The following is a 27,582-nucleotide window of genomic DNA, read 5'->3' as shown; positions in this document are numbered from 1 at the left end:
AAATTTTATTAAAAATCTGGTTGTTTTGGGACACCTGGGTGGCTCAGTCAGTTAAGTGTCTGACTTCTCAGGTCATGGTCTCAGGGTCCTCAGATTGAGCCCTGCCTTGGGCTCCCTGCTCAGCAGGGAGTCTACTTGTCTCTCTGCCCCTCCCCCTGCTTGTGCTCTATCTCTCGCAAATAAATACATTAATTAATTAGTTAATTAATTAAATCTTTAAAAAAAACTGGTTGTTTCTTCTTCAGAGGGATTTAAAGTATAGTTCCAAAGGTCTTCAGTGTCATGTAAAAATAGAAAATCTAGAAATCTCAGCAACCTTTGCAAAAGAATATGGTTCTGTGAGGACTTAGATGAACCATTTTTAAACCCTTCCTCCTTTGATAGCCTAATCTCATAGGATCTTGCCACCGTGTCATGGATAATAAAGTAGGGGAAGAAACACATCAAACACTGAAAAAATAACCACCTAAGAGGGTAAATGAAGGAGAAATATATAGAAATATACAGACTACCACAAGTCCCTCAGCAAATAGTCATAAAATGTCTGCTAGAATTATTTGAATTTTTTGCAGTTGATCATTAAAATTTTATTGTTAATTCATATCATGAGGCTTTTCTATGTTGTATTTACGAATGTACTCTTGTAAGTAACATCTAAATTTGTGGCTGCCCCAAACCCTTCTAGACCTCCACATTTTGATACTTCCCGACATTGTGAATCCTACTTTTCCAATACAGAATTCATGTAAACTATATTTTTTTCTTTTTTTTTTTAAGATTTTATTTATTTGACAGTGAGAGATACAGTGAGAGAGGGAACACAAGCAGAGGGAGTGGGAGAGGGAGAAGCAGGCTTCCCAAGGAGCAGGGAGCCCCATGTGGGGCTCGATCCCAGGACCCTGGGATCATGACCTGAGCCGAAGGCAGGCGCTTAACGACTGGCCGAAGGCAGGCGCTTAACGACTGAGCCACCCAGGCACCCCTAACCTATATTTTTCAACCTCCTTTGCTATTAGGGTGTAGACTCAGGACCAGGTTTCATCATATGACACACCTACTTGAGGTGGATTTGGAAACAGGACACGGGACGAGTCAGATGGGTAAAGAGCACCTGCTTGGCAGGTGCAAGTGGCAGTAGAAGCAGGTGGTTCTGGGGGCAGACGTGGCAGCAGATCTCACCAGTTGTGTGATGTGGTCTAAGTATTGTTCCTTTAACTTCAGCTGAAAGCCTGTTTCTCCAGCTCTTCTGAGGAGACCATAGGCTCTCCGCTATCTCTTAACAAGCACCTTCCTGCTTAAACCAGTTTAGAGTGCAATCAGCTGTCTGTCACTAAGACCCAAGAGATAAAATTCCCCTCCCTGCCTCCTAGTATTATGAGAGGTCAGAAAAAAAAAAAAAAATCCTGCTTAATTCATATCCACATACATTTTTTTTTTCCAGCTCTCAGTCAATCATTACATCTTCCAACAAAGGCTCTTGAAGATGAGCTTTACCACTGCTTCTCCATGTGAGAATACTTCACATGAGACCAAACAGGCTTGAACATGTTGAGGGTAAAGTTTAGGGATGGGCCAGAGGATGTTTCTCCCTCATTTAACCTTCACTTTGTCATCCCTAATTGCCTCCTGTCTCTGTCCTCATTTCTTCCTGGACAGTGGGCACTGTGCTCTGCTGGAAATATCAAGGCAGTTGTCTGAAATTCTAAAGCACCTCCAAACCCAGAGAGGTATTAAAGCAGTGATTTAAAAGGAAGGAAAATGGAAAAGGAAATGATACTGTAAAAATAAGTAATTTCACTACTTCCCTCCATCAAGGCCAAGCAGGCTTATGGGCATAGATACACATACTGATCATTTCATAAGTCCATCATTGGAATGATTCATTTACTTTTTTCTTTTACTCTTAAGTGAGAGTTTGCCATGGATCAGGCTCAGAAGCTTATGAAATTCTTTCCTCCCACACACTTCCTCCAACCTCTTTCAGATCAATCCTTCCAGAAGGATGGGGAGGATTCTAAGGTTTCCACCTTCCCTTCCACTGTGACTGGCAGCCTGGACAACTTCAGTCATTCAAGGATGCTGAGGTGGATCCCCTCTAACATAGGATAAAAATGCTTGCCAGTCACACATGCTGACTGACAGCCATTTAATCCTCACAGGATCTAAAATCAGCCTAGCCCATATGATGGGAGGAAAGAAAAAAAAAATGAAGGAAAGGAAGAAAATGAACAGAAGGGGAGGCTAAATAGCTCCTAGCTTATTAAGAGCATTCACCATAAATGCCAATGGCAGTGTGATTGGAAAGCACTTCACTTCCTTCAGGTGTTCCCTGAGTGGGGTCCCATTCCCCCTTTTGGTGCCTGATGAGAAAAAGAAAAGGCTGCTGGCCCCATAAGGCAGGAGCAAGATGCAGGAAGATGGCAAAGGGTATCTCTCCCTCCATGCCCACAGATGATGAGGAGGCCACTTTCAGCCATGCTGGGCCCCTCACCCTCACTAGCTGGGATGGGCATGTGGCAGCTACAGCTTCCCATCTGTGAAGCTTCTAAGGAGGAACAAAGTAGCTCTCAGCCACAAGTTTGGGGATCCCCTACTGTTAAGGAAGGACAGAGAAAATATAAAACATAAGATCATGTTCTCGGGCACCTGGGTGGCTCAGTTGGTTAAGCGACTGCCTTCGGCTCAGGTCATGATCCTGGAGTCCCGGGATCGAGTCCCGCATCGGGCTCCCTGTATGGCAGGGAGTCTGCTTCTCCCTCTGACCCTCCTCCCTCTCATGCTCTCTGTCGCTCATTCTCTCTCTCAAATAAATAAATAAAATCTTTTTAAAAAAAAAAAGATCATGTTCTCTCAAAAGTAGAACAACAACAATAACCTTCCTTGGCACATAGTAAACACTAAATATCTGTTGAACAAGGTGAAAACCAAATAACATGAAGATCATGACGATCACACTACAGGAATAGTACAATGGAAGAAAAATATCATAAAGTGCCCATGCCTGGGGACCATAAAAATAAGAGAGCTGAACTTTTAGCCATGACATAGGAAGGGCACACTGCATGCACATGCTCCAGACACAGTCTCCTGACTGTCCACACCAATGGGACTGGGTTAAGAATCAGCTCACCGTGATCTACAATAAGAAGGGAACAAACTATGCAAATACAGTAAAGAAAGGAGTCAAAACTGTCAAAAAGGTTCAGCTGCTCACCGCCCAAGAATATCTATTTATCTTAGCTTAGTCATTAACAAAGCACGAAAAGTATCTCTCTTGGAGGCCACAGACTGCAGAACATAAAGTACCTGAAAAAAGTCTTCAGATGCCTGCACATATGTACAATTCATGGCAGTTAATTACTAATTCAGAAAGCAGCAAGAGCGCGGACAGTATTAAGGACCTCAGTGCTACAAGCTGGAGAGACTTAAAATTATCCTAGTATTAATGGATTCCCCCCCCAAAAAACCATTCTTTAATACTGAGGTTTGTAGAGACAGAAGTACGGGGCAGGACAGATGTGTTAAGCTAAATTATGGAAAGCATGGCAAACGAAGTAAAAAAGTAACAAATATCTTATTCTAGAACAAAATTCTAGAACAATCTGAAAAATTCATAAGTAATAAGAAATAACAGAGGGGAGGTGTGTGTGGGGGTGGGTGAAATAGGTGAAGGGGATCAAAAGTACATTTATCATGATGAGCACTGAGTAATGTACAGAATCCCTGAATCACTATATTGTACACCAAAACTAATATAACACTATATGTTAACTATATTGGAATTAAAAAAAAATAACAGCAATGTTTCTATTCCTATAGCATTTGCTATATGATATTTACTCCTACATACTACCTCTAAAACTAAAAAAAAAAAAAACCATAAAACTAAAATTATCTTTGAAATAAAATTATTAAATAGATAAAAATTTAATACTTTCCATGCTGTTCCAAAACAGTGATTGGTGGAAAGCCAATTAATATTAAACTTCTGTGGGGCTAGTAAGTGTCGAGTTGCAGATTTTCAATTTAGGCAGCTGGCCCAAGAATACAAAAACCAGTTTAGTTAAGGGAAAGGGGCTCAGTCTATGCTTTAAGACTGTCTTGATTTCTAGGAGGGACAAAGAAAGAGCAGGAAATTTCTTTTGACTACATGGCATTTTGAATGGCCTAATACATCCTGAGAATGCTATTAATACTGATAAGGTGGGGACCAGACAGAGGAAAAAGGCAAAGAATTAAGAAAAAGCCTCATATTTACACTGACTACATATACACTGAATATTCATAATAACAAGCAACACATCAATTAGTATTACATAGTGTGGAAAAACATTGGGAAAATACAGGAAAGAAGTCAGACTTCAATAGGATCATCCCAAGAAAGTTTTTGGGGTGAAGTTCTTGTGTTAGGTTTTGAAAGAGACAACAGACATCAATTGAGAAGAAAGTTTAGAAAGTATTCCAGAGATTCTTCTTGAACAAAGTTTAAGGCTTTCTAAGTCCATATTCTCAAAAGTTCTAATATTTTTCTGTTTTCTGTTTCAACAAGCACAGTAACCACCAAAAGTAAGGTTTTTGCCTTTCTTTGGGGCTGAAACTAAAGATTACACTTAAAACGATACATAGGCAAGTACTTGAAAAGCAGGGGCAAGATTCTGATTTCAGGACTAGTAAAGAGATCAAACTCTCGCTTGTTTCAAGTACAATTTCTAAAATTCACTGTTCTTTTCTTTCTGAAACATAAGTAAGAGGCTTCTGAAGAACCTAGGTGACATCCTACTTTTCTAAAGAAAAGAAAGATCAAGCCCTTCAGATCTGTTTTCTCTCTCTCAGGAAAGCTAATAAAACCAGTTATAGAATGTAACTATTTTCTACAAGGACTTATTCACAACCTAAGAGGAGACATTAAGTAGGAGATGGAGTTCACTAAGAGGCCAGAATCAGGAAATCTATGCAGTGGAAAAATCATTTTAGTTGCTAATAAAAACGACCTGATCTTGGATCTTGGTTTCTCATCTTATCCCATCCAAATACCAATAGCAATATGGGTGTACAAAGGAGGAGCCCTCTGAAAGAGATGACATTTTTTCTTTGACAATCACATTTATGAGGTATCAGGGTGGTACACTGAATTGGACTCTGCAATTCCTACACACGGAACTCTATTAACACTGATCATCTAATGCCCATTAATGAATTGAGCAAAGTAAGTTGGGGACCTCATTTAGACCTAATTCACCAAATTATCAAAAAATCTGACTCCAAAAAAGGAACGAAATTTAAAAAGAATTAGGTTTAGACTGTCCCACACTTGATCAGAAGCAAGACCACAGTTTATATACCACTACAAAAAACAAAAGTCTCTCCCACTTGAGACAATCACTTTGTACTTTATGATTGTAGTAAAATATACATAACATAAAATTTGCCACTTTAACCATTTTTAAGTATGCAGTTCAGTGGCATCATGTATATTGACATTCTCATCACCACCATTCATCTCTAGAACTTTTTCTAGTTTCCAAATGTAAACTCTGTACCCATTAAACACTAACTCCCATTAACCCTGGTAACCCCCAATTCTACTTTCTGTCTCTATGAATTTGACTACTTCTGCACTTTCATATAAACCTAAAGGCAGGTAACCTGAAAAAATTAGTCTCACCACACTCCTGAAGGTCATACACCCAAGAGATGGCAATTGCTGACTTGAAATTTCTTTCAGATGTACATGCAAGGTTTGACAGCTTTACTCTGCTTTTAAAGTCACCTCTTCATAGTGTCTTATTCCAGAGAAAGCATAGGAAGATCTCCACCTAGGCTGTATACATGGATGCCAAACCTAGGACCTGGCCCATGGATTTTGATCATTATTTCTCCTCAATTTAAGAATTTTCACATAGCCAATAACACTTTTTAAAAGGAAAAAGTAGAATACGAAATTATATCTGCAGAAAGATTACATCTGGAAAAACTTATGTATGTCTGTGGACTAAGAACTAGAAGTAGGCATAAAAAAACAAAAACAGGGCACCTGGGTGGCTCAGTCGGTTAAGCGTCTGCCTTCAGCTCAGGTCATGATCCTGGGGTCCTGGGGTTGAGTCCTGCGTCAGGCTCCCTCTCCGAGGGGAGTCTGCTTTTCCTTCTGCCCCTCCTCCCACCCGTTCTCTTAATCACTCTCTCTCTCTCTCAAATAAATAAATAAAATCTAAAAAACAAAAACAAAAAAACAGGTAAGGTCTAGGGGGTGAGATTCTTGACCATCTCCCTTTTTGTTTGTACCATAACAGAAATCTCATAGGAATACTGTAGAAAATCACCACAGAAGATAAATACAGTCCTTTAGTTGTGCTACATAATATATGTTTTGAGTCTAGGCTATAAACTGAAGATGCATTTTCTTCAGGCACCCATTTGCCACTGATTCTTCCTGCACCAGCTAAATTTAGGAAACACTACTACAAATAACAACTTCCAAGAACTCTGTGGTACTTGATGGGGTGGGGAGGGGTGGGAAGGTCGGAGTGGAAAGACAAGATTTAGCCTTTGGTTTGATTTTGCGAGAAAAAATGCAAATGAGAAACCTCCAACACCTGTTGGCTTCTTTCAGGTTAGTCAAAAAACGACATACATTTGACTTGTCAGATCAACAGATGAGGACCCAAATGCTTATTTTTGCTCAAGCTATTTCAATGAAAGGCTAAAGTGGGCATAGTCAGCACATTGAATTTCCTTGAGCCAACATGGGTGGGTTATGGGAAGGTGGTGAGGGAGATTCACGCCAGCTCCAACTCACCACTGAAAGCCTCTTCTGTGATTTCAGTTGTGTCTGAGGACCGCTGATATATTCAGTGTGACTCATGAAAACAGGGCCAGTTTCAGCAATCTCTCCAAACCAAGTAATTCTACAATATTACTTAATGAATGTTAATGATAAATGACCATACCAAAAAATTACCATGGTTGAAAACTGATGCTTGGAAATCAGGAGAAATCAGCAATAGATACTTCAGGAGCATTCTACAGCTACCATACATAAAAGATACAAAGGTAAATTTGCCTCAGCTGCTAAAACATATTCAGTGGATCCAACCTGTCTGCAAAGTAAAGATCTTCTTCAAAATCCTTCAGTACTGTCTACAACTTACCTCCTAAGCTCACCTCCCCCAGGTCACCATACTCCAGGTACCTAGGCTGCCTGAGAATCTCTCCAAATGTTCTGTACTTTCCTGCCCACTCCTCCCCAGAGTTCCTTCTTATCCCCAGTGTTTGTTTGTTTCCCCTCTGGAATACCCTTCTCCTTCAGGACTCCTCCCAGGGGCACTTCCTTAGTGGAACCGCCCCTGATGTAACCCACCAGCCCTATGCACAGAGCCCTCCCTGACATCATCTCCTTCTGCCTCAGGCTGGCTCCGGCTCCGTTCTAAATGCCCTGACACCACACCACATGGCTGGCACACAGACTCCTGGAAGATGCCAGCAGAGTTGGCAAAAAGGCCTCTGTTTACTGGGACACAGTCACACCTGTTCATCTATGTATTGTCTACAGCTCCTTTCATGCTACAGGAGAGAAGTAGTGTATGTTACAGGAAACTTAGGGCCCACAAGGCTCAAAATATTTACTATCTGTCCCTTGATAAAAAAGAAAAAGAAAAAAGTGTGCTGAGCCCAGTCTAGACAGTGACATTTCAGAGTCATTTGATGGCTTCAGGTCTGTTTTGCATATCACACGTTTCTTCTACATTTAAATGATATCTGATAGAGCACACCACCTTCTTAGAATTGCAGTATTCTAAATCATAGGTTGTGCTCAGTTCTCTTCCTTACTCTGCAAAAGAAAGGGACAGAGGAATTTTCCTCGAATACAGGGCATTTTTAACAAAGAAATTAGATGGAATATGTGAAACACACTAAGTGCAGCTGGAAGGTGCTCAATAAATGGAAAAGGCAAGTTTGTTGTCAGTCATCTCTCCCTTGATGGCATCCTTGGGTTAGGAGCAATACGGCATCGCACAGACCAGGCGGCAGAACGCAGACAGCAGACGGCTCACAAGAACCAGTGGAGACAGCCACACTCACACTTCAGTTTGTCTTCCAGACCTGGATGAGCACATCTGCCTGAGTCATCCTCACCTTTTCAGCAAGAAGGTGACTATTTCCCTTCTTAAATGCATCTCCCTACTCAGGCAGGAACACAGTATTGTTTCGAACGTCATTTGTCTCCTCTTTTGCAGATTATTAAGCAAATGAGTTCTCAGACTCTCTCACTTATGACAGAATGATAAATTCACTGAAAGGTGAGTTATCAACTTTGAAGATTGCCCCCTGTCTTCAGTCTTGGATGTAATGTGCAGCTTTGAAAAAGCTAAGAAGCTTTTTCTAAAGAGCATTCATAATCCCTCAGGCCTAATATCACCTCCTCTATGTGGGATCAGACCTAGAAATGGTTTGAAGAATGAAACAAACACTGACCCAGAGCAGGGTCCTGCCCTGGAGAACTGGCCAGTTGTACATGAGTAGGGCTAATGCTTATGACATGCAAAGGCTACACATGGTAAGGTCAGCACGTGAGCCACAGAAGGGCCATATTGCTCAGAGCAGTGAGAATGAGCCATGGGCTGGGATGGTAGAGAAGAGTGGAGCAGAGAACAGTAACTCTCCCATTTCTCCTGAACATAAGCACCTATAATGCAGGTAAACGTGGATTATTAGAGATGGCATTAAATTTCTATGTTTCATGGTACATTCATGTACAGAAGGGGTGTCCTACTTCCCAAACATAATGGGGGGGTACATTTCCTTGCATATTAAGGATTGGCTGGTCAACATTCCATGGCCTGCCTTTGAAAGGGCAGCACGTCACCAAATCTTCCCTCCCCCACTGCTGCCATTGAAAGCAATTTGATGGTCTATTTTTATTTTGACAGCTGCATCCTCTTGCACTGGGCATAGAAGGAAGTCCCAGGCCACCTTTGTTAGAGCCCGTGTAGGACTCACAAGGAGTGAGTGAGCACTGGCTACCAAGGAGGCCAGAGGTCCCTCCCTCACTGGGGTCAGCAGGACCTCAAGATGACTGGTTGAGACTATTCAACCACATTGCCACCACGCATGCAGGAGCAACGGCAAGAGAGGTTTCCATGAGAAAAGGTGGCTAGCCTCAGTTTAAAGGAACATTAAAAAAAAAAAATACTTGGAAATGTTATTCTGACTTTGTTAGCTACAAGATCATTTTTGTTCTTTAGGGCATAGTATTGGAGCATTCTATAATGCAGTTTAAATTAATCATTTACAGTAGATTTGGAATTGCCTTCTGCTTGGGTGCTATGGGGCTGGTCTCCTTGACAAGGTATTTCATTAAATAGGGAAAGTCATTTTGGACCAGTTCCACCATTGCTAAGCCCCAACTGGCTTTAAAAACCAGTACACTCTGAAATGATCTCTATACTACTGTGCCTAGGAATAGTTTCCATGACCAGAAGGCCCAATTCAAGATCTGGGCTCAGCTCTGTTTGCCTGAGATACCTTCTCCATGGTCACAGAATATCAGAAAAACTCTCTCTTTGCAACCATTTAAAGGATAAAAGGACAACCCAAAGGCAGCTTTCCCACATGTTCTTTCCCTTCTTTGGCAGCTGGCTGTGCTTCTCAACAAGGGAATCTTACGGATTGTCTCCCTTTCATTGGGGAAAAATCTGAGAAGCAAACAAGCATGTCTGTTTGGCCCTCCAGAGAAGGAAGCTCTAATTCAGATTTTAGGTGCATCTACTTCTTTTCCCTCACCAGTGCCGTACACAAGTATGGCTTGACTAGCTCAAACTTTCACCATGTATTTCATTTGTCTTCCCATTAGAAAAGAGGGTAAGAGCTAGTTGAAGATGCCGCTGCTCAGTACTGAATGTTGAAACTCAACATCTGTACTAACTGTGGTGATAACTGAAAGGAGAAATAATTTCTCAATTCAAACCCAGGGTCTGACAGCATCCTCTGCCCCAGCACACACACAGAGGTCTGCAAAACATCTCAGGAGTCAGACCACAGAGAGGGGGCCCTTCAAAGAGCAGGATGGGCCTGACCTGAGCACTGAGCCAGCACTGAAATGATGACACTAGCGAGGTGCCGCTGCTTTACTCTCGGCCTTTTAAAGTCAGTTTGGATCACTTCCCTTGCAGCTGCGGCAGGCACAAGGTCCACCTGCAGTGCCTACCAGCGATGAATTATTAGGGGCACCTGAAAATGGCAAATTTGCTTAGACCAGTCTTCAGTAAACCAAGCTACATTTAAATCATTCTTTTTCTTATGGCTAAAAACAACAGCACCTATAGAACTATTATACCCTGCTTTGGGTCTTAACCAACCAACCAACCAACCAACCACTTTTAACTTCTCATTCCAACTCTGACTGCAGACCCAAAGGCCCTTCAGCTTTGGGTCTTAACCAACCAACCAACCAACCACTTTTAACTTCTCATTCCAACTCTGACTGCAGACCCAAAGGCCCTTCAGCTTTGGGTCTTAACCAACCAACCAACCAACCAACCACTTTTAACTTCTCATTCCAACTCTGACTGCAGACCCAAAGGCCCTTCAGCTTTGGGTCTTAACCAACCAACCAACCAACCAACCAACCAACCAACCACTTTTAACTTCTCATTCCAACTCTGACTGCAGACCCAAAGGCCCTTCACCCAAGGAGTCTGAAACCTGTTCAGTCTCCTTGGGCTAGATGTCCTCTGCCACGACCACCATGATGACTGAGCATCATCATCACCATCTCGATGGTCTGCCAGCCACACGCTGTGCTGTCCTAACCTGGAACCAGAAACATATTTCCCCCAGGATGCTCACTTTGATTGTTTCTTCCAAACTAAGCTGCTCTTCCCTTTTAAACTCCTTAGCAAAACTGGGTCCCTATTAAAGCTTTCCAGATTTTGCTCCTTTGTCACTTACTCTCCCCCTTCTAGTGCTCATAGCACCCAGCACAGTCATGACTAAGAGCTTCTTGTTAAGGGCCGATGGCCAAAGAACTGCAGAAGTGCATTATATCTGCACCAGAGCTTCTTCTCTCCAACCGCTCTGTGCCCTAGGGTGCCCCTAAAGGTATTTCTGTGCCTGTCTCTTCTAAATACCGGGGCCATCTTACTTCTCTTTGTATTTTATCCCCAATCCTTGCTACAAGGTCAGTAAACATCTGCTGAATCTGAAGGAATAACTCCTAATTTAGCCAAAAGGAGAACTGAATATGGCCCCACCCTTACCCCCACCATGCTGACCACCTTCTCCACTCTATAATCAGCCGACTTCCACACATCTTCTATGGCTCCAGGGCTTATTTCCCCCTTCCTGACCAGCCCGGAAGGGCTGCTCCTAGTCAAGACATATCTCCCCACTGAACCAAACCATACTAGTCCTGCAAGGCTGCCTAAACACCCCTCTTTACAAATTCTTCCCCAAATTTCCCAGTCCATGAGGGTGAAAATCTTGTATAGACAGAGCTTCTACCCTGTGCTTCAGCATTTATGGGCAATTTACATAGTTGTATCAATGCATACTATCACTCCAGCTGAAGCACAGATGGGAGACCATGTGCTACATGCTTTTCCTGAGATATTGGTCTGGAGATACCGGGAGATCTTGCCACTGGTATATTTCCCATTGAGGAAAAGGAGGGATGCAAACAAGGCAAGCCCACTTCAGAAACACAGCACTCAGCACACAATGTGCTCAGTACTTGATCACACGGGGGAGTCAGGGCAAGATGGACAAGATGGGGCACTCAGCAGGAAATGTTAAAAAAAAAAAAACCCTGGGACTTGACTTAGAGAAAAGTTTAGCAGGAGTGTTTTGTAAAAGTCTTCAGTTACGTGGCGAGGCTGGTCAGTAAGCTTGAGTACTAAAGAGAAGGTCCACACCTGAAAAGCAGGGTGTTCTAGAAAGCCAGAGAAAAGAAAGGTTAACATAGGTCTCTTTCATTTAGAAACAAAAAGCACTGTTTCCTCCCTAGAACCAATGATGTACTAGAATATTTCAAGTCCCTTTTAGTCCATTCATGCTGGAATTCTGGTTTTAGAACTCCATTTGCAAATGAGCTTGTCACAGAAGGGTCAGCAGCCAGATGGAGCTGTCTAATGCACTTGACTGCCCACACACACGGAACTCAGATACAGCTTGATTCAAGAAAGAACAATTACTAGACAGTTTTCGATACCTACCATAATCATTTCTATTTGAGTCATTTCTATTTAAGTCTGGGGTTGGCTTCAAACAAATTTACCTCAACACATGAAAGCTGCTGTAAGTCTTTGGTATGGTAGGTACCATTGACATTTGGGTGGCATCAAAGAGACTTTCTTAGAGAGGTGAAACAACTGGGGTTCACTGGAAACAACTGTCAATCTGAAAACAATGGTCAAACAATGATTTGTTTTCAAAGGCCCTGGACCTCAAGAGTGTGATGTTTTTTACAATGTCAATATAATAACTAAAATCATCCACAATGGATACAATGGCCAATCCAAGTAGGAAATCTTGCCCAATGCTTCAAGCTGCAGCACTAGGGAATCTATGAATCTTAAGAAAGGACATAAACTCATTTAAGTGAAACAATCAAGTAGAGGATAACTGATACTGAAAATAAAATCTATACAGTTGAAAGGTTTGTCTTGGGCTATCTTCTCCCTTTTAAGATTAAGATGATTGAAATGAATGGTTTATACCCCTGATCATGGACGACAAGGATGCAACATGTGTAATGTCAAACATGCACATATGAATACACAGGGAACACTGTTACCACAGAACCCATTCTGGCCAAACCTGAACATCCAAATGGAATCTACTAGTCACTACTACAGACACCAAGAGTATGGTCACCCACCTGCCTACCTTCCTTCCCTACCCCTCTTCATTCAAAGAGAAATTATGAAGATACTCCCATTGTGAAAAATAAATAAAAATAAAGACAAAAGTGAAACTCGTCCTTCCTACCCTCTTCTCCCATCCTATTCCACTTCACCATTCTGAGGAATCTAGTATGGTCCTTCTAGACCCTTGCCTGTGCACTTACAAGCATATATATGTACCCACAGAAATATATAACTAATATTTAGTTTTACATAAATGGGATCATATTGTGGATATTATTCTACAGCTTGCTTCTTTTGCTTAAGAATTAACGTTTCCTTATGCATACATATAAACCTGCCTCTTCTTTTTGAATTGCTGCAGAGTATTTCTTAATATGGATGTATCCTAATTGAGCACTACCCTTCTGCTGAATGTGTGGGCTGGCTCCAATTTTTTGCCATTACAAACAGAGTTGTAGTGAACATCGTTGCCCATACCTCTGTGGGTACAAGATGAAATGTGTGACTTTCATCAATTATCTATCCTCCTAGGGGAAATATGTTATGGGAAATGTGGCCTATAGCTCCTGTGACTTGAAGGTCATAAGCAGGGTGGGCCCTTGGGTCCTGAGAGCTGAGGACTGACACGGGTACCAGAGCTAGGGGGTGACACCATGCAAGTCTGCCTGTGTGGCTGCCAAAGGAGGACCACAGGCAATAAGGATCTTCCTCCTGAGCCAGAACACAAGCCCCTGTACCTTGAATGTTCACGATCTGGCTATAAGCTCCTTGAAATCTGAAACAATACCTCAACCATTTCTACCTGCACTTCAAGCATGCTGCCTTGGCTGTAGCAAACCTTTCAACTGATCATTCACTGCATTTTAGATGTACTTTCCTCCTTGTAGGACCAAGCTTCTAATGCAAACCAAAGGTAGCTGAAGGATCCTTAAGAAATCAATCAGAAAGTCACAGAAGTGTCACAGGGGATTCTGGGTTATAAATCAGCAAGAGGTAATTCTGAACTAGAGTCCACAAGAGCTCCATAAGACAGTACATCTACATTTGCTAACACTTACTGACAAGTGAGGAACAGAACAAACAACCCACATAAATAAGGCTGCATTGCATTAACCAGATCCTCTGGCTTCACTTATTACTCATGGCTAAATCATTCTTGGTGCAGCTCTTCTTTCACACCCCTCAATGAGCCACAAATGACCAAAGACATGATTTCTCACTTTGGAATGGAGCTGAAAATGCATGTGGCTCTCAGTTCATCAGTAAGCATCTGCAGGGGGGCCCCTGTGTGCAGACCCAGGCTGAGTGCTGGGGAAGACCAAAGAAATCCCAAAGTGGCACCTGCCTGAAGTGGGCCTGAGGCCAGCTGAGGAGCTTGGACATAGGCAGTGAACAGCTAGTTCATCAAACAGTGGTTAAATAGCCATTCAGTAGACTATAGAAGCTGTCGGAGTGCATACAATTCACAACCCAGTTAAGAGTACAAACTACAAATATTATAGAGAAAAGGGAAGAAGTCCTGAGGTTGGAGGGCACTGGGAGTGTCCTTCTCAGAAGGAGAGCGAGGGCCGAGGTGTGAGGAAGGGTAGGGCTTGGGCAGGCAAGAGGGTGGAAGAGAAAAGAACACATAGAAGCATAGTTTGTTAAACTTTAAATGCCATTTAACACCTTGGTTCTAGTTTGCTTTACAGTTGGGAAACCAGCTAAACTTTTGAGGTAGTGAAATGGGGTGGGTCACCAGACAGACATAATAGCAGATGATCAAGGTCTGCCAAGGAGCCTCTCAGTCTCCCAGCACCGCTGCCCAAGTAGACTGAACATCCCACCTTGGTGAGAGTTTTCTAATAAGTGGGTAATGAAGACAGCAGTACAGATATGTAGATAACAGTAAGTATTACAACCAGAAGACATGCCCAACTATAAACAAAACTAACAAAATTGAATTGGGAGCCTGGGCACCTCAAAAAAATGTCTTTAGTGTTAAAGGAAATATAAAACAGAACCACCAGGAATAAGTGCCTTCTACGACTTTTCTTTGAAAAAAAAAAAACAAAAAAAACTTCGGTGGTTCAAAGTATAAAAGTCACAACTTAAAATGGAAAGAATACATATCCAAGCCGAACTCAAGCTCAAAAACCTACCTGATATACATACAATATCCTGGTTTGAATATATGCATATAAACTACTGTTTTTCTATTTAATCCTAAAATACACATCATTTAAAAATTAAAACTATTTGGAGAATTAGTCCAGTGAAGGAATAAGAATACTTTTTAAAGCATTTTTGTTGATAGCAAAAAATAGTTTTGTTTCCTGCAGGTGCTCTGGTTAAATACACAGAATGAAAAATGAAACAAACTCTGAAAATTTTACATTAGAAAGATAGAGTTCTGTTTCTTTTTTCAGGGGAAGGGAGAAATCTTTCATTGCTCAACATTACTTCCTCAGCACCTATAAACAATATGGGGTTCCTGATATGAAAAGGCCTGTCTTTGTGACACGAGTTTTCACCATCCTACATATCTGGAGCCATCAGCAGGCACTGAAGACACAAGTCACAAATAAGGAAACACCCCAGCAAAAGCAAGCAACCCCCCAACCAAGTCCTAAACATAGAAACAGACAAGGCTTTTTTCCCCTTAAATATTTTAATTATGGGTCTGGACTTAATTCCTATTTGAAATTAATAAATGTGGCAATTAATTTTTTTCCCCTGGCCCTGCCACTTGTCGGAGGTGATGTGAGCACGTCACCAGGTCTGATTCTGCTATGAAGGAACCAGGACAATGCCATCTGCCTTGATGGGCTCTGAGTTTTTGGAGGATTGAAAGTGATTGGTGTGGCTGTCACGGGGTCAGAGCTCTACCAGAAGTCAGATCTTGGCACTACCAGCTTCCTCCTGGCTGGACTGCCACTGACCAGATTTTTCAAATTCCCTTCCAAAAACTTCACTTCCAAAAGTCCCAACAAAGTCACTTCCAAAAACCCCATCAAATGCCTCCAGATTCATGTGGCAGAGGGACCTTGTTCTCTGAGCTTCCACAGCCCCTGTTCCTACTTGTCTCCTAGCACTGGGGGCCTATCCTGGAACCAGAACTCTTCCTTCACTGGACTTAATTATTAGTAGTATTTATTAAATATCCATAATATATAACTTGTTTATACTCTAAGGCCTTCATCAGGGCAGATACTGGGATTGCTTCACTTCTGTTATCTCCACCATCTGTCCCAGGGCCTGGCACGTAGCAGGAGCTCAACCAATCAATCAATCAATCACTCCCTGTTTTCAAAGGGATAAACTGTCTGGACAAGAGTCTCAACAGTGTGAGGATGGCATTCACAGCAAATAAAACAAAACAAAAATTTTGCTAATTAATAGTGATGAAGAATAAAATTCTGTGCAGGAGATACTACGGGAAAACAGGAACTTTCATACATTGCCAATAAGGACACAAATAGTATAACCCTTTCCAAAGCCGATATTGCAGTACCTACTGGCAGACTCACAAGCATCAGCCATGCAAGGAGAGGATCAAGACAGTTAGGCACTCTGGGGAAATCTCTGGCCTGGGAAAGAAGACCCAGGTTCCTCCCAAGCTACCCGGACCAACTATGGAATTGTGGGCAAGTCCCTTTATGTCTCGGAACTTCAGCTTCTTTGTCTACACAGTGATAGAATCAAGGTAAGTGATCCCTGGGACTCTGTTTGGCTGGGATGTCTATGTCAAACACAGAGCAGTAGGAAAGGCCATCAGAGCTCTTCAGAATCTTAGATATTAGTTTAGGGCTCACTCAAGTGAATATAAAGGCCCCCAAGTTTCTACTGTTTCTAAGAATCTTCACTTTGGAAGATCTACTCCTCAGATACTCTTCTGGAGAAACAGGAATTGGGGCTTTGGACCTCCTTCTCTTGGCTTACCACCTTGCCCCATGGTTCAAAGGATAAACAAATCTTGACTCATCCACCAAGGAAGCACCAAATATCACCTGGCTTCACTAAATGACCAGAGGCAAGGTGAGTCCCCACCACTGCAAAGGCCTGAGAACAGTACCTTTAATTCTTGCATTTCTTTCTGCCTATAGGGTTGCTAGAAAGGGTACAAAACCCTGCTAACACTATGTTGGGAGACCTGTCTAAAAAGTACCCAAATAGTAGAGAATCACATCTAATCTAACTGAAGTCAACCAAGTCACGAGTTCCTTAAAAGTCCCTCCCAAAGTAAAATCAATAAATGCATAATAACTAAAGATGTATATAGCATATCCATGAGGCTTTTCATGGCAAGTGCACTTTATAGTATTGTCATTGGTCAGGTGTTACAACAGGTTACAAGTCATTATGACCACAGAGGATGCAACAGGTACAAAAACTGTGCAATCTTCCATTCTATAAATACTAGGTTCTCACAATAATCTATACTAAGGCAGCCTCATTTGGTAATAAGATAAGGTTTGGCACCCTTTCCTTGACCACAGTTGCCTTAGCTTACTAGTTATGTAAGCATCCCTCTGAACAAGTGCTCACCCCGGAGGCTCACCCTGGACTTTGAGGGATAGCAGACCCCTTTCCTGAGTCCTTCTTAATCTGAATGTCCATGACTGTATTCAGCAGAATATAGTCCCATGGGATGTTAATAGGTAGTGTGTTTTGTAAGCAGGCACACACACAAACTGGTTCCCTATTTAGAAAGATTGATAAATGTATGTCTTCAATGCAGAACTTGAAAGCTTTTATTCTGTCAATAAATCTGTGAATCTTCTGGAGGAGCCTATGGTGTGCTAAAATCTCTGACCTTCTTTATTTTTTTGAAAAGCATCATATCCCAGGCATACTGTTCAACAGTCTATCCTTTTAGAATCTTCACGAAGCCCTTGACCTATGACCTCTATTCTAGAAACCACATTGCACAATATGACCCCTCTCTCATTTAGCCCCCATCACAATAAGAGCATACCTAATGATTATAAAAGTGTTGGATACTTGATACTAAGCACCCAGTGCTTTTAAACCCATTCAGATATTTGTTGGAAATGAACCAAAGAAGTACCTACAGTGTAGTAACCAATATATAGCTACATGGCAGCAGGGCTTGGAGAACTCCTGCATGGAATCAATAGCACTGAAACTCTGCAATTTTAAACAATAACAACCTTGCCGCTCCCAGCCCAGCCCCAGACTAGTGCTGCCCAGAGTAAGTTAGGGCCCATTCAATAAACATGCGTGGAGCTTTGAAGATCTCAGAACATGAAGGAGGTCCCAGCATCCCTTATCCTTCCACCTTTTATTAGGGCCCCTTATCAGGTTGGGGTTCAGCTAATGCAGTTGCTTGGCTCTGCACACAGTCTGCCTTCTCACCTTCATCCCTGCTCTACTTCCCCCTAATGATCAAGGCCAGCATAACACAGAGCTGCTGAAGAATAAAATCCATCCTTCAATTCCCTCCAACTCTAAACATTTTCCCTGACTCATCTCAGGCTGTGTGAGATCGTGACTTCTGGAACTGAATTTAAAATTTAAGACAGAGGGCGCCTGGGTGGCTCAGTCCATTAAGCATCCGCCTTCAACTGGGGTCATGGTCCCAGAGTCCTGGGATCGAGCCCCACAGAGTCCTGGGATTGAGCCCCAAGTCAGGCTCCTTGCTCAGCGGGGAGCCTGCTTCTCCCTCTCCCTTCACTGCTCCCCCTGCTGTGCTCTCTCTCTCTATCTCAAGTAAATAAATAAAGTCCTAAAAAAAGAATTTAAGACAGAAGAGTGCCTTTATGCATAGGCAGAGGGCTAAACAAAGTTCTGAAACTTCTGGGACCCTGGCAAACCTCTTCTATCCCAGTAACTTAATGTGAGCATACGAGTTCAAATAACTTTTGGTGCCTGAGTTTTCCCCACTTGTGCAATCAGAGAAGTACTGTTTTAATTTTTTTATAAGAATGTATCCATGAATTATTTGTGAACTCAAAAATGAACAAAATAAGAGGGGCAACATTCACCTAAATTATGCTATAAAATGATGGTCTAACTCTTAATGAATATGAAATCAAAGAAAAGTACTTATTATCAAGCTGAGGTAATAATAGCATTCAAAGACTACAACAGGATGCCGCTAAGTAAAAGCTGTCTCTGAAGAAAAGGCACAGAATTTCTCCTTTTTTATTTTTCAAGGCAGCATTTGTCCTTATACACTGAAATCTGAGGGGATAAAAAGGAATACTGATGAGGGAAACGCAGTTTTCCTACAGCTCTAAGGTTTTTACACAAACAGTGTCTCTTTTTACAGGGTTACAGTCCCACCTACTTTACCTTCTAGCCCTTTGTTTCCCACATGTAACCTGGAGGAGGCTGGACAAATAAAGACTAGAGCTCTTTTAATTTCTAACACATGAAGGTCTTGCAGCTAAACAGAAGCTACAATGTGAACAGATTTAAGGGCCATGTTCATACATGGCAATGTGTTCCATTAAATGAAACATAAAGTAGTAAGGCAGGCCTGGAGGGTGAGGGTGGGAAGGACATCTATGTAATTTATTAAAATAAAGGAAGCCTCAAGCCTCATCTTGTGATTTAAAGAGGAAGTCAATCATGACCAGTTTGCATTTAACTTATTATCTTGGCCATAGCTTGGCTATATTTTAAATATAAACTATTGTTGATGGATGAAGAAACGGAGTAGCCATTTTCAAAGGAACTGTTAATCTCCAAAAAAATGTTGTGCTGTTGTTAGTTTCCAACAAAATCATGTTGTAACACAAATTATAACACCTTAAAAAAAAAAAAAAAAACAGCCAAAACAACAGAAGGAAGTATGAGTTCACCAATCTGGAGAAGTGAACTGAGGTTTCTTCACCACCCATGGTTCTCTGGTACTATAACATTTAATGGAATCACTTATTATTCCATGTCCTCATTTCTTTTACACTATCTGAAAGCCGGCAGCTCTAATGGCTAAGGAAAATAGATAAATTTAAAATAAAAAGTATACTACCTGCTCTTGCATAATATGAATTTAAATGAAAACAGCTTGAACTAGGATTATTTCTTCCAGAACAAGTCACCCCTCCCCTTCCAATACCCCACCCTAAAACAAAAGAACACATAGGCATCACAACCACACATGTATTTTTTTTTTCTTAAAAAAGGTCACTTGGGCTCTGTCGAGGCTAATAAACAGAAATAGATTTTACTCCTGGCCAACAGCTCAAACCATCCATTAGCATAAAATTTAAGATGCGAAGATGTTTTTGGAATTAGTGTACAGGCAGACACACCCTGTTTACTCGAAAACCTAAACCTTAACAATAGCTTCTACACAGATAAGTCTCTGTATCAGAAGCCCTGGAAATCTCCAGTGACAATTTATCTTCCATGGTCTTTTGTCTTTAAATGTAAATGGTAGATAACTGAGTTTAAATGGAAAAAAAAAAAAAATTAAGAAATGAGCATCCTGAATTCTTTTGGATTGTAAAACCAGGGATAATATTGAAAGGAATGCAAATGAGTTTTAAATGTCCTTAAAATCTAGAAGTAAATGTAGCAACAGCTTATTCTTTGGCATTGAGTCAAGAAAGCCAAGGAAGCTGAGCTAGCAATGTAGTGGGGAAAATAATCAGAGAAAGAATACACTCTTCCGCCATGCCACAGACTGGGCATACACACAAATATGGCCTCGAAACAAAATTAATATGGCTACAGGTGCACAACATTAATAGGGGCACACTGGGGTCAGAGAGAATGTGGCTGCCTTCATTAATGTCCTATGCACTCATACATACAAATATATACATATGTAGATATATACAAATAAAGACCCATGCACGTAGCTTTCCCTTACCTCCAACAGAGGCCTGGCACTATCGTGGACAGACAGAATGTGTGTCACCTTGTTCTTGCTCAATTGCTCTGCATCTCTGGCATCTGTCATAGAAGAAAGAAGATGATGATTTTATTCTTCTCTGCAAGTGAATTATTTGTAAAGTTTAGCCAGGAAAAAATACAAAATGCCTTGCATATTTCTTTCTTGAAACTTCCATAATTCACCATACCCAGAATAAATCTAGACCTAGGGAATTTAGGACTATTGCTTTAATGTATTTTGTAGATGACTAAATTTATTTCTGATTGTCAGATTTTTTTGATACAAAGTGGTCACCTAAAATTTGAAATGTATTTATATTAATAAACATTGTAATCACGATTGTTGCTGTTTAAAGAAAGTGAACCTATGAGGTCATTTTGTAGTTGCTGTTTGTTATTAATGATTAATAATCTAAGTTAAAATCACATACAAAAGACCCACTTACTATGTACCCTGATGTCAAAGGCAGGGATGGGTTTAAACGCAGATTAGACTGTGGTTTATAACATCTACAATTCACTTCAGGGCAAAAGTAAAAATGGAACATTTTCTGGAAATCCCAAACAGAGTAAGTTATCAGTTAGCTAATTATCTGCATATGAAACTAAGGAGACACCAAAATTTACATTCCCTTCTAATGCTCCTCCCTAATGCTGCATAAGAAAGACTGAATAAATATCCTCAAGTTGAAACCCTTCTGCTAATCTACAAAACAGGGGTCCAGCAAGAAAAGGCTCCCCACATGCCCATGTCCTGAGCTGGGACAAGCTTTTTAAATGATACAGGGTAAAATGGACTGACTCAAATATTTACTTATCATGTTTCTAGAGAATATTAATGACATGGGAAAATGCTTAGGATATAATGTTAAGCAGGGTGTAAAAGCAGTTATCAAACTAAATACAATGTGAAATCAATTTATAAAAACATAATAAAGACAAACACACATACAGAGGGAAAACTACTATAGGGAATTAGCTCTAACAGTGACAATCTTGAAAAGATGGAATTACAAGTGTTTCAAAACTTTTTAAATAGTTTTTTTTTGGTATAGTCAACACAAGAGGTTCTGAAAGTTTAACATGCCTATGAACTAAGTTGGGGCTTCAACTTAGTTCAAGGTCTATGGCAAGGCTGAGGAATCTGCAGGTTCTTTTTTTTTTAAGATTTGTTTGTTTGTTTGTTTGTTTATTGGGGGGTGCAGAGGAAGAGAAGCAGACTCTCTGCTTAGCACAGAGCCTAATGATGCTGGGCTAGATCTCATGACCCTAAGAGGAATCGGCAATTTTAAGAAGCCCTGATAATCACGCAGAGACTGAAAAATTTTCCTAAACAGTCTGCAATAAACATGTACCACTTTAAAGTAAAAAAAAAAAAAAGTCTTTAAAAGTAATATTAAAATGTTGGTTTTAAGACCTTCTTCGTTGCTCCAACCATCTCAAGCTTCAAATTCAGATGTGCGTAACAGCCATCTACGTCACACATATAGGACTCAGTTCCAAACACCCCCCTCTGCCCCACAACTATCACAAGTTTTGGCATCAGTAAGTTTGAATTGAACAGGAACTAGAATCATTTAGGATCCCACTGTCAGCCAGCTCCACATTCTCACCAAAAGGCAATTTTCCCAATCGCCACCAGCATGTATATTTTAGCCCGAGTGGAGAAGCAACATCAAGCTGGGCACACAGAAGAGCACGGAGGAGGCGGGGCAGCAAAGATGGAAGGAGGAGGAGCAGCTGGTGGAGTGCTCCAAAGCAGCCTCCTGACACTCTAGGGCAGAATCTTCTGAATTCTGGTCCTGCCCAAGATTTGAATTTTAAAGATTTGTTTAAATAGGGACGCCTTGGTGGCTCACTCGGTTAAGCATCTGCCTTCGGCTCAGGTCATGATCCCAGAGTCCTGGGATCGGGCCCTAGGTCAGGCTCCCTGCTGCACGGGGAGCCTGCTTCTCCCTCTGTCTGCCCCTCCCCTTGCTTGTGCACACGCTCTCTCTCTGACAAATAAATAAATAAAATCTTTAAAAAAAAAAAAAAGGTTTGTTTAAATATACTTTTTCTTCTGTCACTGAAAATAGAAGGAGAGGGGGCGGCGCAAGATGGCGGAGGAGTAGGAGACCTGGATTTTGTCTCCTCTCAGGAATTCAGCTGGATAGGGATCAAACCATTCTGAACACCTACAAACTCAACAGGAGATCGAAGAAAAGAATACCAACAACTCATCAGAAAAGCGACCACTTTCTGGAAGGTAGGACGTGCGGAGAAGTGAATCCGAGGCGATATTACGGATGATAGACAGCGGGGGAGGAGCCTCCGACGGCCGCTTCTGGCAAGTGATAGAGCCGCAGAGCACAAAATCGGAACTTTTAAAAGTCTGCTCCGCCGAGGGACGTCACTCTGGTGGCTAAGCGGGGGGTGGAACCCTCCGGGACAGTGTGGTCCCAGGACCCTCAGGGTCACAGAAAGACCGGGGGTGCCTGAGTGTGGCAGAGCTCCCAGGTATCGGAGCGGGGAAGCCGGCTGCAGAGACGGAGCACAGGCGCGGGCTCTCAGCTCGGGGTTGCCATAAACCGTGATCCGAGGCACAGTCGGGCCACTGCTCCTCCAGCAGGGACCCAACAAGCGGCAGATCCGGGGAGACTCACCTTCCTTCCCTGGGAGGAGCCGCGCGGGAGTGCGCCGCAGGGATCTGCTAGGTTTGGAGACTCCACCCAGGGTCAGGTGCCAGAGATAGAAACGCGCGGTCACAGGCCGGGTGAGCACGGACTGCGGCCGGAGACCGGGGAGAAGGGAGTGACTGACGGCTTTTCTCTGGGGGCTCACTGAGAAGCGGGGCCCCGAGTTCTCGGCTCCTCCGGGGCGGAGATTGGGAGGCCGCCATTTTCACTCTCCGCCTCCAAAGCTGTAGGGAAAGCTCGCAGGGAACAAAAGCCCCAGAGAGCAAACCCTAGCAGATTACTTAGCCGGGAGGGGGCAAGGGCGGGGCAATTGCGCCTCCGGCAGAGACATTTGGAAACCACGGCAACAGGCCCCTCCCCAGAAGATCAGCGAGAACAGCCAGCCAAGACCAAGTTTACCGATCAATGAGAACGGCAGAACTCCAGCGCTAGGGGACTACTGCACATAGAATTCATGGCTTTTTTACCATGATTCTTTAGTCTTTCAAAGTTAATTTTTTTTTAACTGTCTTTTTGTCTTTTTTTTCTTTTTGAATTTTTCTTTTTCCCTTTTTCAACCAACATCTTATCAATCCCTTTTTTAAAAAAAAAACATTTTTATTTTTCATTTTTAAAGTCATATTCTATCCCTTCATAGTAGTTACCTATATTTTTGGCTTATATATATAAGTGGTTCTCTCTTTAAAATTTTGAGATAGTTTCTTCTAACAAATTAAAATATACCCTAAATCTCTAGTATATGGTGTTTTCTATTGCCCTGCCTGATCACATCCTCTCCCTTTTTTTCTTTTCTTTTTCTTTTTTCTTTTTTTAAATCCTCTTCTTTGTTTTTTCAAACAAATTCTTATCAATTCCTTTTATAAAATTTTTTATAATTTCCATCTTTACATTCATATTCCATCCCTTCATCATATCAACCCTTATTTTTGTACATATATAAGTTTTTCTTTCTTTAAAATTTTGGGAGGCACTTTCTTCTAAAAGACCAAAATACACCCCAAATCTAGTCTGTGGCACTGATCTATATACCAGCCTGATCATATTTGATCACATTCTGTTTTTTTTGTTGTTGTTGTTGTTTTGTTTTGTTTGTTTTTGTTTTTATCTTTATCTTTTTCTTTTTCTTTTTCTTTTTTCTCTCTTTCCGTTTCTTTTCCCACTGCTTCAGGTCTTTTCTGATTTGTTTAGAGTATATTTTCTGGGGACGTGGTTACTCTGCTAGCATTTTGTTCTCTCATTAATCTATTCTCCTCTGCACAAAATGACAAGATGGAAAAAATCACCTCAACAAAAAGAACAAGAGGTAGTACCGACTGCCAGGTACCTACTCAATACGGACATTAGTACGATGTCAGATCTAGAGTTCAGAATCATCACTTTAAAGATACTAGATGGGCTTGAAAAAAATATGGAAGTTATTAGAGAAACCCTTTCTGGAGAAGTAAAAGAACTAAAACCCAACCAAGTAGAAATCAAACAGGCTATTAATGAGGTGCAATCAAAAATGGGGGCACTAACTGCTAGAATAAATGAGGCAGAAGAGAGAATCAGTAATATAGAAGATGAAATGATAGAAAACAAAAAAGCTGAGAAAAAGAGAGATAAACAACTACTGGATCACGAGGGCAGAATTAGAGAGATAAGCGATACCATAAGACGAAACAACATTAGAATAATTGGGATCCCAGAAGAAGAAGAAAGAGAGAGAGGGGCAGAAGGTATAATGGAGCAAATTATAGCAGAGAACTTCCCTAATTTGGGGAAGGAAACAGGCATGAAAATCCAGGAGGCACAAAGATCCCCTCTCAAAATCAATAAAAATAGGTCAACACCCTGACATCTAATAGTAAAACTTACGAGTCTCATAGACAAAGAGAAAATCCTGAAAGCAGCTCGGGAGAAGAGATATGTAACCTACAATGGTAGAAACATTAGATTGGCAACAGACCTATCCACAGACACCTGGCGGGCCAGAAAGGACTGGCAGGATATATTCCGAGCACTAAAGGAGAAAAATATGCAGCCAAGAATACTCTATCCAGCTAGGCTGTCATTGAAAATTGAAGGAGAGATAAAAAGCTTCCACGACAAACAAAAACTAAAGGAATTTGCAAACACAAAACCAGCCCTACAGGAAATCTCGAAAGGGGTGCTCTAAGCAAAGAGAGACCCTAAAAGCAACATAGACCAGAAAGGAACACAGACAATATACGGTAACAGTCACCTTACAGGCAATACAATGGCACTAAATTCCTATCTTTCAATAGTTACCCTGAACATAAATGGGCTAAATGCCCCAATCAAAAGACACAGGCTATCAGACTGGATTAAAAAACAAGACCCATCGACATGCTGTCTGCAAGAGACTCATTTTAGAACCAAAGACACCCCAGATTGAAAGTGAGGGGGTGGAAAACCATTTACCATGCTAATGGACACCAAAAGAAAGCTGGGATGGCAATCCTTATATCAGACAAATTAGATCTTAAACCAAAGACTGTAATAAGAGATGAGGAAGGACACTATATCCTACTTAAAGGATCTATCCAACAAGAAGATCTAACAATTGTAAATATCTATGCCCCTAACATGGGAGCAGCCAATTATATAAGCCAATTAATAACAAAAGCAAAGAAACACATCAACAACAATACAATAATAGTAGGGGACTTTAACACCCCCTCACTGAAATGGACAGATCGTCTAAGCAAAAGATCAACAAGGAAATAAAGACTTTAAATGACACACTGGACCAAATGGACTTCACAGACATATTCAGAACATTCCACCCCAAAGCAACGGAATATACATTCTTCTCTAGCGCCCATGGAACATTCTCCAGAATAGATCACATTCTAGGTCATAAATCAGGTCTCAACCGGTACCAAAAGATTGGGATCATTCCCTGCCTATTTTCAGACCACAATGCTTTGAAACTAGAACTCAATCACAAGAGGAAAGTTGGAAAGAACTCAAATACATGGAGGCTAAAGAGCATCCTACTGAAGAATGAATGGGTCAACCAAGAAATTAAAGAAGAATTAAAAAAATACATGGAAACCAATGAAAATGAAAACACAACTATTCAAAATCTGTGGGATGCAGCAAAGTCCTAAGAGGAAAGTAAATAGCAATACAAGCTTTTCTAAAGAAACAAGAAAGGTCTCAAGTACACAAACTAACCCTACACCTAAAGGAGCTGGAGAAAGAACAGCAAATAAAGCCTAAACCCAGCAGGAGAAGAGAAATAATAAAGATCAGAGCAGAAATCAAAGAAATAGAAACTAAAAGAACAGTAGAACAGATCAATGAAACTAGGAGCTGGTTCTTTGAAAGAATTAACAAGATTGATAAACCCCTGGCCAGACTTATCAAAAAGAGAAGAGAAATGACCCAAATCAACAAAATCATGAAGGAAAGAGGAGAGATCACAACCAACACCAAAGAAATACAAACAATTCTAAGAACATATTATGAGCAACTCTATGCCAGCAAATTACATAACCTGGAAGAAATGGATGTGTTCCTAGAGATGTATCAACTACCAAAACTGAACCAGGAAGAAAGAGAAAACCTCAACAGACCTATAACCACTAAGGAAATTGAAGCAGTCATCAAAAATCTCCCAAAAAACAAAAGCCCAGGGCCTGATGGCTTGCCAGGGGAATTCTACCAAACAATTAAAAAAGAATTAATACCTATTCTTCTGAAACTGTTCCAAAAAATAAAACTGGAAGGAAAACTTCCAAACTCGTTTTACGTGGCCACCATTACCTTGATCCCAAAACCAGACAAAGACCCCATCAAAAAGGAGAATTACAGACCAATATCCTTGATGAACGTGGATGCAAAAATTCTCACCAAAATACTAGCCAATAGGATCCAACAGCACATTAAAAGGATTAATCACCATGACCAAGTAGCATTTGTTCCTGTGCTGCAAGGCTGGTTCAACATCTCCAAATCAATCAATGTGATACAATACATTAATAAAAGAAAGACCAAGAACCACATGATCCTCTCAATAGATGCAGAAAAAGCATTTGACAAAGTGCAGCATCCTTTCTTGATCAAAACTCTTCAGAGTATAGGGATAGAGGGTACATACCTCAATATCATAAAAGCCATCTATGGAAAACCTACAGTGAATATCATTCTCAATGGGGAAAAACTGAGAGCTTTCCCCCTAAGGT

General features: G+C 41.3%; 1 protein-coding gene across 1 annotated transcript in view; it reads right to left on the bottom strand.

Moving 5' to 3' along the window:
• Positions 1 to 27,582, bottom strand: part of DUSP22 (dual specificity phosphatase 22) — a 125,697-nt gene that overhangs the window by 15,232 nt on the left and 82,883 nt on the right. The window contains exon 2 of the mRNA XM_044917233.1: positions 20,689 to 20,771. Coding sequence (XP_044773168.1) covers positions 20,689 to 20,771 — 83 coding nt within the window. The remainder of the gene's footprint in view (positions 1 to 20,688; positions 20,772 to 27,582) is intronic.

The sequence above is a fragment of the Neomonachus schauinslandi genome, chromosome 8 (assembly GCF_002201575.2).
Source record: "Neomonachus schauinslandi chromosome 8, ASM220157v2, whole genome shotgun sequence".
Lineage (NCBI taxonomy): Eukaryota > Metazoa > Chordata > Mammalia > Carnivora > Phocidae > Neomonachus > Neomonachus schauinslandi.
Note: the sequence above shows the minus strand (reverse complement) of the source record. Positions and strands in the feature narration are given on the sequence as shown.